This window comes from Vespa velutina, chromosome 4 (assembly GCF_912470025.1).
Source record: "Vespa velutina chromosome 4, iVesVel2.1, whole genome shotgun sequence".
Taxonomy (NCBI): domain Eukaryota; kingdom Metazoa; phylum Arthropoda; class Insecta; order Hymenoptera; family Vespidae; genus Vespa; species Vespa velutina.
Genome location: NC_062191.1, coordinates 1109216 through 1122567, shown reverse-complemented (window position 1 = coordinate 1122567; position 13352 = coordinate 1109216). Strand labels below are relative to the sequence as shown.

Below are 13352 nucleotides of genomic sequence, written 5' to 3'. Positions count from 1 at the left end.
TAGGGGGTGATTACGGACGGGGAAAGAGGAAGGTGTACATATATATATATATATATATATATATATATATATATATATCTTTATTTTTGCATTATATGTTGAAACTCGTATTCGCAACAAAGTTTTTCTTTCTATTTCGCTACGTGTAAGAACGTAACGCGCGTTCTCGTACAAGTAAGTGTATTACGTAAGGTTTCTGTTGCTTTGTTAAGTTAGTTGTAACTCCTTCTGTCCCCTTATTGGTCGCTTCGTGAAACCGGATTGATTCGAAACACACGACGACGAAGTTCGTACGATGAAATCGTACCAATAGAATTCTTTTCAACATCATCGTTTGATTTAATCATCGAAGGAAAATAATAGAGAGAGAGAGAGAGAGAGAGAGGAGAGAGATAGAAAGAAAGAGAGAAAGGGAGAGAGAGAGAGAGAGAGAGAAAAGAGAAAGAAAAAAAAAGAGATGGAGAAAATGGAGGCAGAGATAAGAGCCGGTGACGCTTATGAAAATGATCTAAGTCATATGTATGTATTTTATATATATATATATATATATATATATATATATATATATATTTATTTCTTTTTTTTTATTTTTCGTTGTCGTAATATTTTGGACATTTGCTTTTGAATTAATTATAAAAATTGTTTATCCGCAACGACGAATGCAATGAAAATAAAAAGAGAAATTAAATATATATATATCCCATCGTAAAATAAAAATAAAAAAAGAAAGAAAAAAGATTTTATTCTTTCACATATTTTAAACGTATCTTAAACAAAAAATTAACGAATATGCGACGAGATAAATACGCATTTCTTACGCCTGTTTTATTTAAATACATAAAAAAATGATTTGGATCAATTTCATTGATCACCGCCATAGACCGGGCTCCTAATAGGCGTAATAATTAGACGTAATAAGATAGAGATAAGTTAAGGATAAAATTTTCATTCTTAAAATTATTTTTTTCTGAAAAGGCACATGCGGCTCGAAGTTAACTAATTTTAAGCGAGAGATGTTCAATCGTTTTCATTTCTCTCGTAGAATTGCGCATAATATGAATTATCGTGATACTCATTAGAGAAAGAGAAAAAGAGAGGAAGAGAGAGAGAGAAAGAGAGAGAGAGAGAGAGAGAGAGAGAGAGAGAGAGAGAGAGAGAGAGCTTTGATATCGGCTCGCGATTTTTAAATTATTAAAATGAGCCAATCGTCTTCGGAGACGAAACTGTGAGAAAGGATAACGTTAACAGAGAAAGATAAAGATAGAGATAGACGGGGGAGAGAGAGAGAGAGAAAGAAAGAGAGAGAGAGAGAGAGAGAGAGAGAGAGAGAGAGAGAGAGAGATAAAGTCCGGCATGGCTTTGGCGTTGGCCTAACGCAAAGGTAACGTTCTCATATCCTATCGCGTTTCCGTATGTTCGCAGCTGTTCTATTATCTATTGGTCGCTATCTCAATGATCGAAATTCGAGGACGAGCGGCGAATGCGATCAAACGAATCTATTCCCAATTTACCTAAATGTATCCAAACGGGAAAGAAATCTCTCTTATAGTTGTAGCCTTTTTTTTTTACATGTACAAATAGTACAATACATATATATATATATATATATATATATGTATATGTATGTAATATATACAATACATATATGTATATACTTATATACAAACTCTTAAAAGCTAACGCCTTTCTTTTTATTATTATTATTATTTATTATTATTATTATTATTATTATTATTTATTAGTTATTATTATTTATTATTATTTATTTATTATTATTATTCACTATTATTTATTATTATTTATTACTATTATTTTTTTGTTTTTCTTTTTCTTGTTTATTTAATACAAAACGCAAAGAACGAGTCGCCCCATCCATACACTTCCACTATTCGCGTCTTCTTCAACGTGTGAAAATCACAGTTCTTGGTAATAATTATTATTAGCAGTATTATTAGTTTTATTAAGGCGACTGAACAACAACAATAGCAACAATAATAATTAAAAAAGAAAAAAGAAAATAAAAAAAGGAGCATCCCTTTCTTTTCTTTTTATATCTTGATGAAGAAGCGCGATTGATTTTGTTCCGTGAAAAAGAAATGCAAGATCTTTCTTCTTCTATTCGTCGTAATTTTTTTCTTTTTCTTTTTTTTTTTTTCAATACAACTTCAAACTAAATCATTTTGTTAATCATGAGAATTTATATATTTAATAAAAAAAAAAAAAAAAAAAAAAAAAAAAAGTAAATCTTTCGAAATATTGAATTTATATCTCGACACATTAATAAATGTTTAGATTAAACTATAAAACTCAACAGTTACACTTAAATTCGAACTCGTTCGATCATTCATCGTTTTCTTCTCAAAAAAAAAAAAAAAAAGAATAAAAGAAAAAATAAAAATAAAATAAAATAAAATAAAATAAAATAAAAATAAAAAAGAATAAAAGAATAAAGAAGAAAGTATATATGGTTCATATTTGTTTGTGTATTCTATGTCTGTCTGTCTTTCTCTCTCTCTCTCTCTCTCTCTCTCTCTCTCTCTCTCTCTGTGTATGTAGATGAATATGTGAGAGTGTATGTATGTACATATGTATATATATATATATATTTTCACAATAAAAAATATATAGAAACGGTGTGTTTTACGGGGCGAAGGGGGGGGGGGGGGGGGACGAGGGGATACTGCGTATGTATAATTGAAGTTCACCTAGCTCGGCCTATTATCTTTATGACACGTAATCTCTTAGAAAGCTGCTTAAAAACTAACATTTGGTATCTCTCGTAAATCCTGCTAATTGAACTATCTATTAATAAACAAAAGGACTTATTGGATTATGATTGTAAAAAGGGATAAGATTGTGGTATAGCCTCTCTCAGTACACTGTGCCGCCGTTTGTATTTTTGTATATCGAGGGGGAAAAAAAAGGATAAAAAGAAAAAGAGAAATAAAAAATAAAAAATAAAAAAAAAATATATAAAAAGGCAAAATAATGGAAAAAAAAGGAAAAAAAAAAAAAAAAAAAGAAAAGAAAATTATAAAATGGAGAAATTGAGAAGTATGCGTGTATTGTATGCGCACGTAAACATGTCGCATCGTGAAATTAATAACGCGTCTAGTCCGTTGGAATTCGACTATCAAAAATATCATCGAAAAAAGGAAGAAAGAAAAATAAAAAATTGGAAATTAAAATTAATGAAATATGAAAAGAAAGGAAAAAAATAAATAAACCAAAAAAAGAAAAAAGAAAAAAGAAAAAAGAAAAAAGAAAAAAGAAAAAGAGAAAACAGAAGAAGAAGTGAATGAAAACCGGGCGAATTTTCTAATTAAATATTTGTTTCGTTGCACGAGTATCGTTATTATTATTATTATTACTATTATTTTGTATTATTATTATTATTATTATTATTATTATTATTATTATTATTATTACTATTATTATTATTAATATTAATATTATTATATTAATATAATTTATATAATTATAATTATTATTAATATTATTATTACTATTTGTTCTCGGCTTTTCCCCTTTCTCTCTGTATTTAGTTTCTACAACATCTGCGATGAGACGCGCATATAATTTCCTTCTTTCTTTTTTCCTTTTTTCGTCATACAAAAGAACAAAAATGTCTAAGAAATATCCAACGTAGATAATAATGTCTATATATATATATATATACGTACACACATCGTGTGTATACATATATACCTTTTATTACAAAATTGTATCTATATTTTTAAATTGAATGTTTTATTAAATTGTGACATATATATATATATATATATATATATATATATAATATTTTATAAATATATATATATATATATATATATATATATATATATATATACAATATATTATAAATATGTATAATATATGTGCATTATATCTTAGCAATAGCACATAACGCTATCTATCTTCATTTTATTATTATAGATACAATTTAATAATAAAATAAACGTATCACACATTCCTCCTGCTAGAAGGACAACTTCTCTGAAATTTGGAAATTCATTTCAATATAAAAAAGTTCGCAACGTTATAAACAATATAATAATAATAATGACGATGATGATAATAATAATAATAATGATAAAAGTAAATGATCGCACGTATGTCTTTTTAGATAATCGTTTATCTATGTTAACTTAATTTATTTATTGCAAAATTTTTACGACCACCGCGTGCGTTTATGTTCTTTCTCTCTCTCTCTCTCTCTCCCTCCCACCCTCCCTCACTCTATCTCTCTCTCTCTCTCTCCCTCTTTTTCTCACTATCCATCTATCTTTCTCTTTTTACAATCGTTGCAAAGTTTGTTGACTGGAGACACGTGGTGAATAAAAAGTAGACAATGAGAGGAACAACTAATGTACTAAATTTGTACAAAAAGGAAAAAGCATATGTATATAAAAGAAAAAAAAAATGCTCTCTTGTAAATCCCAAAATACGCTTTAATAAACAATGTATAAGCGTATATGGTGCAAGAAAAAAAATAAAAGAAATATATAAATATGTCTAAAAAAATGTATCATAACATAATGAAACGTAACAGAGCGAGAGAGCGAGCGAGAGAGCGAGAGAGAGAGCGAGAGAGAGAGCGAGAGAAAGAGAAATAAAGAAAGAAATCGGAAAAGGAGAGAAAAAGAACTAGTAATTTCATTACTAGATACGAGTATGTATGTGTAGAATGAAATAGCACCTTCGAATCACAAAAAAATGCACTTTCTCGCTGTGAATTTGCGATCTCTTATGCACTCCTCCATGTAAGTGTATATACATATATATATATATATATATATATGTACACACGTACATGCAACTTGTTTCTTTTTTCTTTCTTCCTCTCTTTCTTTTTTTATCGTGAACAAGAGAGAGGACAAATAAATTCGTACGTTCTATCAATATCCTTTTAAATGCCTTTGTGCACGTGTCGCTTTCTTCACGATTGCGAAAGATTAATCATCGTCGAAAGACAACTCAAGTATTTTTTACGTCGGTATTTCGTTAAGTTATGCTCTTTTTCGACATAGGATAGTCGGAAGCAAGAAAAAAAAAAAAAAAGAAAAAAGAAGAAAAAAAAGAAGAAAAAAAGAAGAAAAAAAAAGAAGAGAAAGGAGGGAGGGGAAAAAGAAATATCGTGACAACTCCTACACACGTAGTCAAGAATATTTCTCGAGCTAAATACATTGGAAGAAACGAAATATATGGGAAGGCGAAAGGTTTTTTTTTTTTTTTTTTTTTTTTTGTCTTCTTTAAGGGAAGTAAGGGATCGTCGTGTCGTGGATAACAAATAGAAAAAAAAAAAAGAGGGAGAGAAGGAAAAGAAGAGAGATAAAAAAAACCCACGAGATTGCAAAATCGAAGAGATAATAATATCCAAATTAAAGAAGAAAATAAGATAAAAAGAATAAGAAAAAAATAAAGAAGCGGTATTAATAGTATCGATTAAAAGTAAAACTATCAAAAAGACATAAAGAAAGAAAAAGAAAAAAGAAGAATTAAGTTATTAGTATATATTAAACTAAACCACGATATATATGATCATTTCAAAGACCTAATGATTTCGATGAAAGGCTCGAATTTTTAGCAAACGAAGAAGAACTCAAGAACTCAAGAAAGAAAGAACGAACGAACCGAACGAACGAAAGGAAGAAAAAAAGAAAAAGAAAGAAAGAAAGAAAGAAAGAAAGAAAGAAAGAAAGAAAAAGAACGAACGAACGAACGAATGAACAACGAAAAAGGTCTCCCCCACCATTGTCGATGACGAATATCGAAGGTAAGAATCTTAAGGTATAAAAACGTGTATTATTCCTATCAGAGCAACACATACGACGATGACGACGACTTCGTCGTCTACTACTGCGAGATATGTGCACGCAACGATGCGTCAATGCACATGCCTTCGTAGCCGAGCAACGTTAGCTACGGGGGTTGCCAGACAATGAGTAACGGGTCTCCGTATAGCCGTCAAGGGTCGAAGAAGGGAGAGGGAAGGCCGAGGGAAGTCCCGCATCTCCAATCGATTACAATAGCACCTAACCTAGGGTAGCGGGAGAAGAGACCCGTGTGAAAGGCCCCTTTCCTTTCTCTCTCTCTCTCTATCTCTCTCTCTCTTACTCGCAGAAGCATATATATATATATATATACATAGATAGATACACCCTTTCTCCGTACCTACGTACATATTCGTACACATACATATATATATAGATATGTATGTATGTATATATATATAATGTATATATATATATATATATATATATATATATATATATATACACATGCTTTCGTTCCCTTTCCTCTTTTACTCCTTTTCTCTTACGCGATATTCCCTTAGCACAACATGCTTGGGGTTGCCTCGGCTTCGCTCGGCCTTCGTCGATCGTACTCGCCAGAGGATCCTCCTCCTCCTCCTCCTCCTCCTCCTCTTCCTTATCCTCCTCCACCTGCATGCATGGCATGCGTGTGTCCAATTCTTTCTCTATATATATTTTATATATGTATGTGTGCATGCGTGTGTGTGTATATATTTGTACATATTCCTACAGTCTACAACCCACCCTCGTATCCCTTCGAAAGAGAACTAAACACTCCGAGTAATTTGATAATTCCATCGTTTCCTTTGGAAATCGTTAATGAAACTCATTACCCGTTCTATACACGACGTACGGTCCTGTATAAAGTACGAGCTCGAGATTCGAGTTAGAGGAAGAGAGAGAGAGAGAGAAAAAGAGAGAAAGAAAGAGAGAGAGAGAGATAGAGATAGAGAGAGAACTGGTTTTCCACCTTGTATCTTACTAACACTATTTACCACTAAATACAGCCGGTCGTATTGCCATTTTACTACTATGTCCAGGTGGTTGGAGAAAAGAAGTACGAAGAAAATTTTTTTTTCAACAAATTCCTTAAACCTTTATATATAGTATATCTTATAGTTGCGTCCATTGTCTCTACGACGAAGGAGATAAAACATTAAAAACGGGGGAGAAGTAGAATGGCGATTGAGAAAATAGGGGAGGTATGCCTAATCGATCCAAAATTATAATATACTTTAAAGAATATCGAATGAGGTTTAAATAAACAGAAGAATAGAAAGAGGAAGGAACTATCGCATTTGAATACGAACATTTTTTTATGAATAATAATGAAACTTCATTGACTTGCTGATACGATTGAAACGAAAATTGTACAAACGATCATATTGTAGTAATTAAAACTAAGTACAAAAAAGAGGAAAAAAAGAATGTATGATTAGTATGGAATATGTGTGTGTGTGTAGAAGACGAAGAAGAAGAATTTATAATGTGAATATTTTTTCGACGGCAAAGTCGAGAGGTTGAGAGAGAGAGAGAGAGAGAGAAAGAGAGAGAAAGAGAGAGAGAGACTCTGAGTGAGTTTGGTTGGGACTATTTTCTTTCTCTCGGGTTTCGGCGTATTCGGAGGTCAGCGGGTCTAGGTAGACGGTTGAAATTCAGGTTTTCGAGCTGGTTAGGCTTGGCAGAGAAGAGAAGAGAAGAGATGAGAAGAGAAGAGGAGAGGAGAGGAGAGAAGAGGCTTGTGCTTTGGCCCTTCGATCCCACTGCTCCTGGCCTCCTCCTGAATACCCCGCCTATACATTCTGGTACAGACACTTCCAAAATTCCTCCCACCGTCCGCCGAACTACTACTCCGCAGAACTGCACAGGCCACCAACCAACCAGCCAGCCAGCCAGCCAACCAGCCAACCAACCAACCAACCAACCAACCAGCCAGCCAGCCAGCCAGCCAGCCAGCCGGCCGTAATAACGAGTTGCTACGCGATCGAGCGTACGTCCGCATAAAAACGGGGGAATGTCCACCTGACATATGCTTTATCTCCTTTCGAGATGGTGCACTATGCGAAATATAATCACCGGACTTCTCTAAAAGAGGGAGAGGAGAACCTGCTTTTCGTCGAGAACATACACTTACTACTTACATATACACGCATCCAATGGTACTGCCCCAATATACACGCACAAGCGCAAACACACGCACACACACACTCAGGTATGAAGGAGAAGACACGCAGCAGGTAAATATTATTCTACGAAAAAATTTGTCAAGTTTTCCAATCGCTTCGTTCTTCACCGTTAAATATTTTCAAGATTCGACGGTACTGTTTTATCACCTTTTTTACCTCCTCCCCTTCCCCTTGTTTCCCTCTTCTTTCTCTATTTCTTTTTTTGTTAAACGATCGATCAGAAATAAATCTCACCCGATAAATATGATATGAATCAAGAGTTGATTCTTGCGATTCTGCCGTCGTCCCTCTCCCTCCTTCTCCTTCCTTCTCCTCCTCTTTCGATCGAAAGGATTTAATTGATATAAGCGAGAGAGGAACAATTTTTCGTCGGATCGACTCGATCCTTATTTTCTTTTCTCTTTTTTTTTTTTTTTTTTAATAGCGCCAACGAAACGCATGAGACTTGGTGTTAATTTGTGTCGTCAAAACAAGAAAAAAAAAAAAAACACACGAACAGAAAGTTAAAAAGAAAAAGAAAAAAAGAAAGAAAAAAAAAAAAGGAAAAGAAAGAAAAAAATGATCAAAGAGAAAGTTCGTCCAATCGATGATTCAAACTCTACGCGTTGTCGTACGTTCGCAAGTCGAATTGTAAAGTCTATATTTATCTTTTGGAAAAATTTGTGTGTTCCTGTTTCTTTCTTTTTCTTTCTTTCTTTTTTCTTTTTTTATTTTTTTTTTTTATCGACGCCTGTTTTCCTACTTTTTTCTTTCTCCTTCTTTTTTTTCTTTTTTCTTTTTCTTTAAATATTTAAAACGTTATATGATCCGACTGTCGTTATTTATTCCCTTTCGCAACTTTTCTGATGCAACGAAGATTATATTAGACTTTTAATTAAGAAACTGCCTACTAATCAATAACCACAAAGTTCGAATCTAAATATTTAAAGAACGAAGAAAAGCATAATGCAATTCACACACATACACACGTATGTGCGTGTGTTTCCCGCTGTATTCAATATTTTACCGAATGCCTGTGTACTTTTTTTTCACTCGGCTCCGTTTCGCGACTCGTTCGTCAATCGTTCGAGGGCAAAATAGAAAGAGAAGAAAGGAAAAAAAAAAAAAAAAACAAAACAGAACAAGAAAAAAAAAAAAACAAGAAACCAACGACAACAGAACAACAACTAAAAAAGAAAAAAAGCTCCGCAATTTTATAAGACAGATTACCATTACTGCGTTGCGTAGAGCTTCCTTTTTTTTTATTTTGCACCAATGTATGTGTGCGCGCGCGTGTGTGTATGTATACGCGCGCGCGTTTCCGTGTGTTTTTTTTAACGATCGAGTTACGAAAGAGGGAAAAAAGAGGAGAAAAAGGTAACAAATAAAAAAATACACACCCATATATATATATATATATATATATATATATATATATATATATATATATATATATATATATGTGAAAGTACGCAAAACCTAACGTGCTCGGATTTTTGTTCCCCCGCCCTCTCCCTCTCCCTCTCCCTCTCTCTCTCTCTCTCTCTCTCTCTCTCTCTCTCTCTCTCTCTCTCTCTCTCTCTCTCTCTCTCTCTCTCTCTCTACCACGCAACAAACCTCCACCAATCGGCCGAAAAAGACCGAGAGGTCGAATTTATTGGCGGTATCGACGAATGAAAATTATTGCCGAATCAATGGTATAAAAAAAAAAAAAAAAAAAAAAAAAAAAAAAAAAAAAAAAAAAAAAAAAAAAAAAAAAAAAAAAAAGAAGAAGAAAAAAAAAACGGAAAAAAGGAGAAACAAACAAACAAAAATAAACAAAAAAAGAGGAAGAAAAAAAAAATGAAAAATGAAAGAATAAAGGTAAGAGGAAAAAGAAAAAGTGGAAACGAAAAACAATATGTAGGAAAAAAAATATATATATATATACATACGCACAAGTATGAGGAGGAAAAAAGAACAAAAAAAAAAAAAAAAAAAAAAAAAAAAAGAAAAAAAAAAAAAGGAAAAAGAAAAAGATTCAAATCTAGTTACGTATATTCGTGCGATGTACGGTGATGGCGATCGATCGATAATAGGTTTCTTCTTCTTCTTCTTCTTCTTCTTCTTATTCTTCTTCTTCTTCTTCTTCTTCTTTTTCTTTTTCAAGGGAGCTTATCGAAGTTTGGCAAGGAGGATCGGCGGAAGCAAAAGAGAGAAAGAAAAAGAAAAAAGAAAAAAGAATAAAAAGAAAATGAAAGGAAAGGAAAGGAACAAAGAAGGAAAAAAGAAAAAAGAGAAGAAAAGAAAGGAAAGGAAAAGAAAAGAAAAGAAAGGAAAAGAAAAGAAAAAAGAAATATATATATATATATATAAAGAAAAGATCTACAAGCAGGTAGGAAAGATCGAGACGATCTCTTTTCGTTCGTTCGTTCGTTCGTTCGTTTCATTGGTTTTTCGTTCGGAAGCCGCGCAACCCAAGAAATTTGTCTGGTTATTTCCATAGGAAGAAAGTCTAGGTCGTGTTTAAAGGAAGTCGTAGTAAACGGTAAAGGTGTTATTATTATAACGCGAAAGAGAGAGAGAGAGAGAGATAGAGATGGGGGGGAAGGAAGGGAGGGAGAGACGACTCGCCTAACGCGTTCGAGATCCGGCAAATCGGGGATGATGGTCGTTGCCGTTGTCGCGTTGTTGTGCATCGTGTCGACGACTTTTCCGTCCTCCGTCAGATTTATATAGGTAAAGAACCAGGCCAAGCAGCACCGCGAGTTCCACGGATCTCGAACGTTCTCAACACATTGCCGTCCGATAGAGGGAGAAAGAAAGAGATAGAGATAGATAATGAAGAAAATGGGAAAGAGAAAGACAAACGGTAATTCGGAGCTTCCAATATTCTCAATGATCGTCGAATTTGGAATATGATCGCGATCATCGATCATATAGAATACGCATGGTGTAGTTATTAATATAAAGTGTTAAGGAGGACGAATACTACGTGTCATCGCGATCGTCTTCGTCGTCGTCATCGTCTCGTAGGCAAGATTCGGCCGGTAAATCGCGTATTGGTAATTTACTGGGCGGCAATGTGTTAATGGAAAGCCATCACCGCACGTGCCAGAGACCAAGATTCAAGGTACTCAGCTGCGGTAGTTTCATAATCCTCTCCAGGCCATTGGTCGTTATCCTCGTGCATCCGTAGAGATCGATGCACTTAAGGTGCTTCATGCTCTCGGCGATGGTATGAAGTCCCTTGTCCGTCAACCTACTACACTGACCGATATTCAAAGTCTCTAGGTCGTGTAGAGTCTTCGCGATCTTGCATATACCCTCGTCGCTAATCTGACAAGCGGATAACGATAGGGATTTTAGATTGAAGAGACCCTGGGAAATATGTACGAGTGCTTGATCGCCGATTTTGTCGCAAAACGATACGTCCAAGGACGATATCCTACTTCCACCTTCGGCGAGATAGGCCATACCGATGTCCGAGATGTTGTCGCAGGATCTAAGATTGAGTTCACGTAGGCTCGACATTCTCGCTAGATGCTTCACCCCGGAATCGGTGATGCAGACGCAAAAGGAGAGATTTATCGACTTGAGGGTGGTCAAGCCGATCGATACGTGCCTGAGCGCCTCGTCGCTGAGCCTCTGACAATCCTGGAGACTTAGGTGTTCCAACGCGAGATTCCCGTCGGCCGTTTCCCTATTGAGTCCGGCCAAATGGGCGATACCTTGATCGGACACGTGCCAGCAGCTTCGCAAATCTAGCCTTCTCAATCTCTTAAGACCCCACGCGATCAGGAGCAGACCGGTATTGGTTATGTTGCAACAACCGCCGAGCTCCAAGTGTTCGAGATTCTTAAGGTATTGGGCTATCCTGCCGAGGGACGCGTCGGTCACCTGCTTGCAGAGGGAAAGATTGAGTTCGGTCAATGCCGGATATTCTTGGCAGAAGGCATTGGTCAGGCCGGAATCGGTGATGTTGTAACAACCGGATAGATTGAGCGCCTCGAGATTTGGTACGCCCTTCAATACGTCGCTGAGGCCTCTCCTCAAGGACAACACTTGTACCTTTTTAACTCCTCTCCTTACAAGGCTGGCGAACAACGCCGGTGCCTGTTTCCTCAGGTGTAACCTAGCCTCGACCCCTCGCCAGACCGATCGGTAATAAGCGGCGTCTCTCCATGCGGTGCACACCTGTGCCGCCCTACCCTTGTCCCTAACATCCAAGTAACTAAAGATCAACGCCAATATCTCCGGATAGAGGGAGGATATATGCGTGCTGGCCGAGGCGACGTTACGCGGTACGTGAGGCAGCTGTCTCGAGGATATACCTTGAACGTACGCCGGCAAACTGGTCGCCCCGCTATTGTAATGCGGCGCGCTCGACGAGTTATGGAGTATCGCCTGGCTCGTTTGGCTCTGAGCGCTCGGTATCGCCAAGTGCGGCTGATGCAAATGATAAAAGTGACCGGGACGATGCAACAGCGTCGTGCCGCGGCTCGGCGTTAATGCCGGAAGTTCCGTCATCAACAGCTGACTTTCCTCCATCTTGCCAATCGCGCTACGCGCTTCCTCCGAGCGAACTTTCTTTCGCTCCACCTCCTCCTCCTTCTCCTCCTCCTCCTCCTCTTCCTCGGCTTCTGCCTCCCCCGCCAGCCCCGTCGTCGCCACTGCCGCCGACACGGCCAGCTCTCCTACCACCCCCCCCCGCCCACTCCTCCTCCTCCTCCTCCTCCTACCAGGCCACCTCCCCCACCTCCTCCGCCTCCCACACCACCTCCTCTCTTTCTTTTCTCTCCTTCCAGCGCCTCGCTCCTCCACCGATCTTCTCTACGCGTATACATATATCTGCGTACTTCCTTCGCCGCCGTACATATATGCCGCGACACACACGCGCACGCACTTACGACGCACACGCGCGGCCCCACCGTGCTAAGTAGAGTTCAGTGGTAACGCACCAGCGCCGGCATAACGCCTTTTCTCCCGTCAAATACGTTCGAGTCCTGCCGATGCCGATGATGGTCCTCCTACTCCTGTCCTGCTTCCTTCTTATTCCTGCCGTTAGGAGAACGACTGGAGAACGACTTAAGGACGCGCGCGCGATATGTAATTCTTGTTGGAATGTGTCGTTATCACGGAAGCATGATTAAAAACTTGATGCAGTCTCTCTCTCTCTCTCTCTCTCTCTCTCTCTGCCTTTCTATCTCTTTCTTTGCTTGCCACGGGTCCGCTTTAAAATCCAAAGAGTATCAGAGTTCGACGACGATCACAGTTCGACACCATTCTCTCGTACTTGCTCGCACATGTAAAACTCTGTCGTGTTCTCTATCCCTCTTTCTCTCTTTCTTTCTTTCTTTCTTCCTCTCTCTCTCTCTCTCTCTTTTTTTTT

General features: G+C 36.7%; 1 protein-coding gene across 1 annotated transcript; it reads right to left on the bottom strand.

Moving 5' to 3' along the window:
- Nucleotides 1–10316: 10316 nt before the first annotated feature.
- On the bottom strand, nucleotides 10317–12659 carry LOC124948790 (F-box/LRR-repeat protein 14-like). The gene has a single exon (XM_047492960.1). It carries the CDS (start codon nucleotides 12509–12511, stop codon nucleotides 11063–11065), a length of 1449 nt encoding a protein of 482 aa, XP_047348916.1. The 5' UTR covers nucleotides 12512–12659; the 3' UTR covers nucleotides 10317–11062.
- Nucleotides 12660–13352: the final 693 nt, after the last annotated feature.

What these genes read in the sequence shown, in the direction of transcription:
- LOC124948790 (XM_047492960.1), bottom strand. Translation starts at nt 12,511, where the DNA reads ATGGAGGAAAGTCAGCTGTTGATGACGGAACTTCCGGCATTAACGCCG.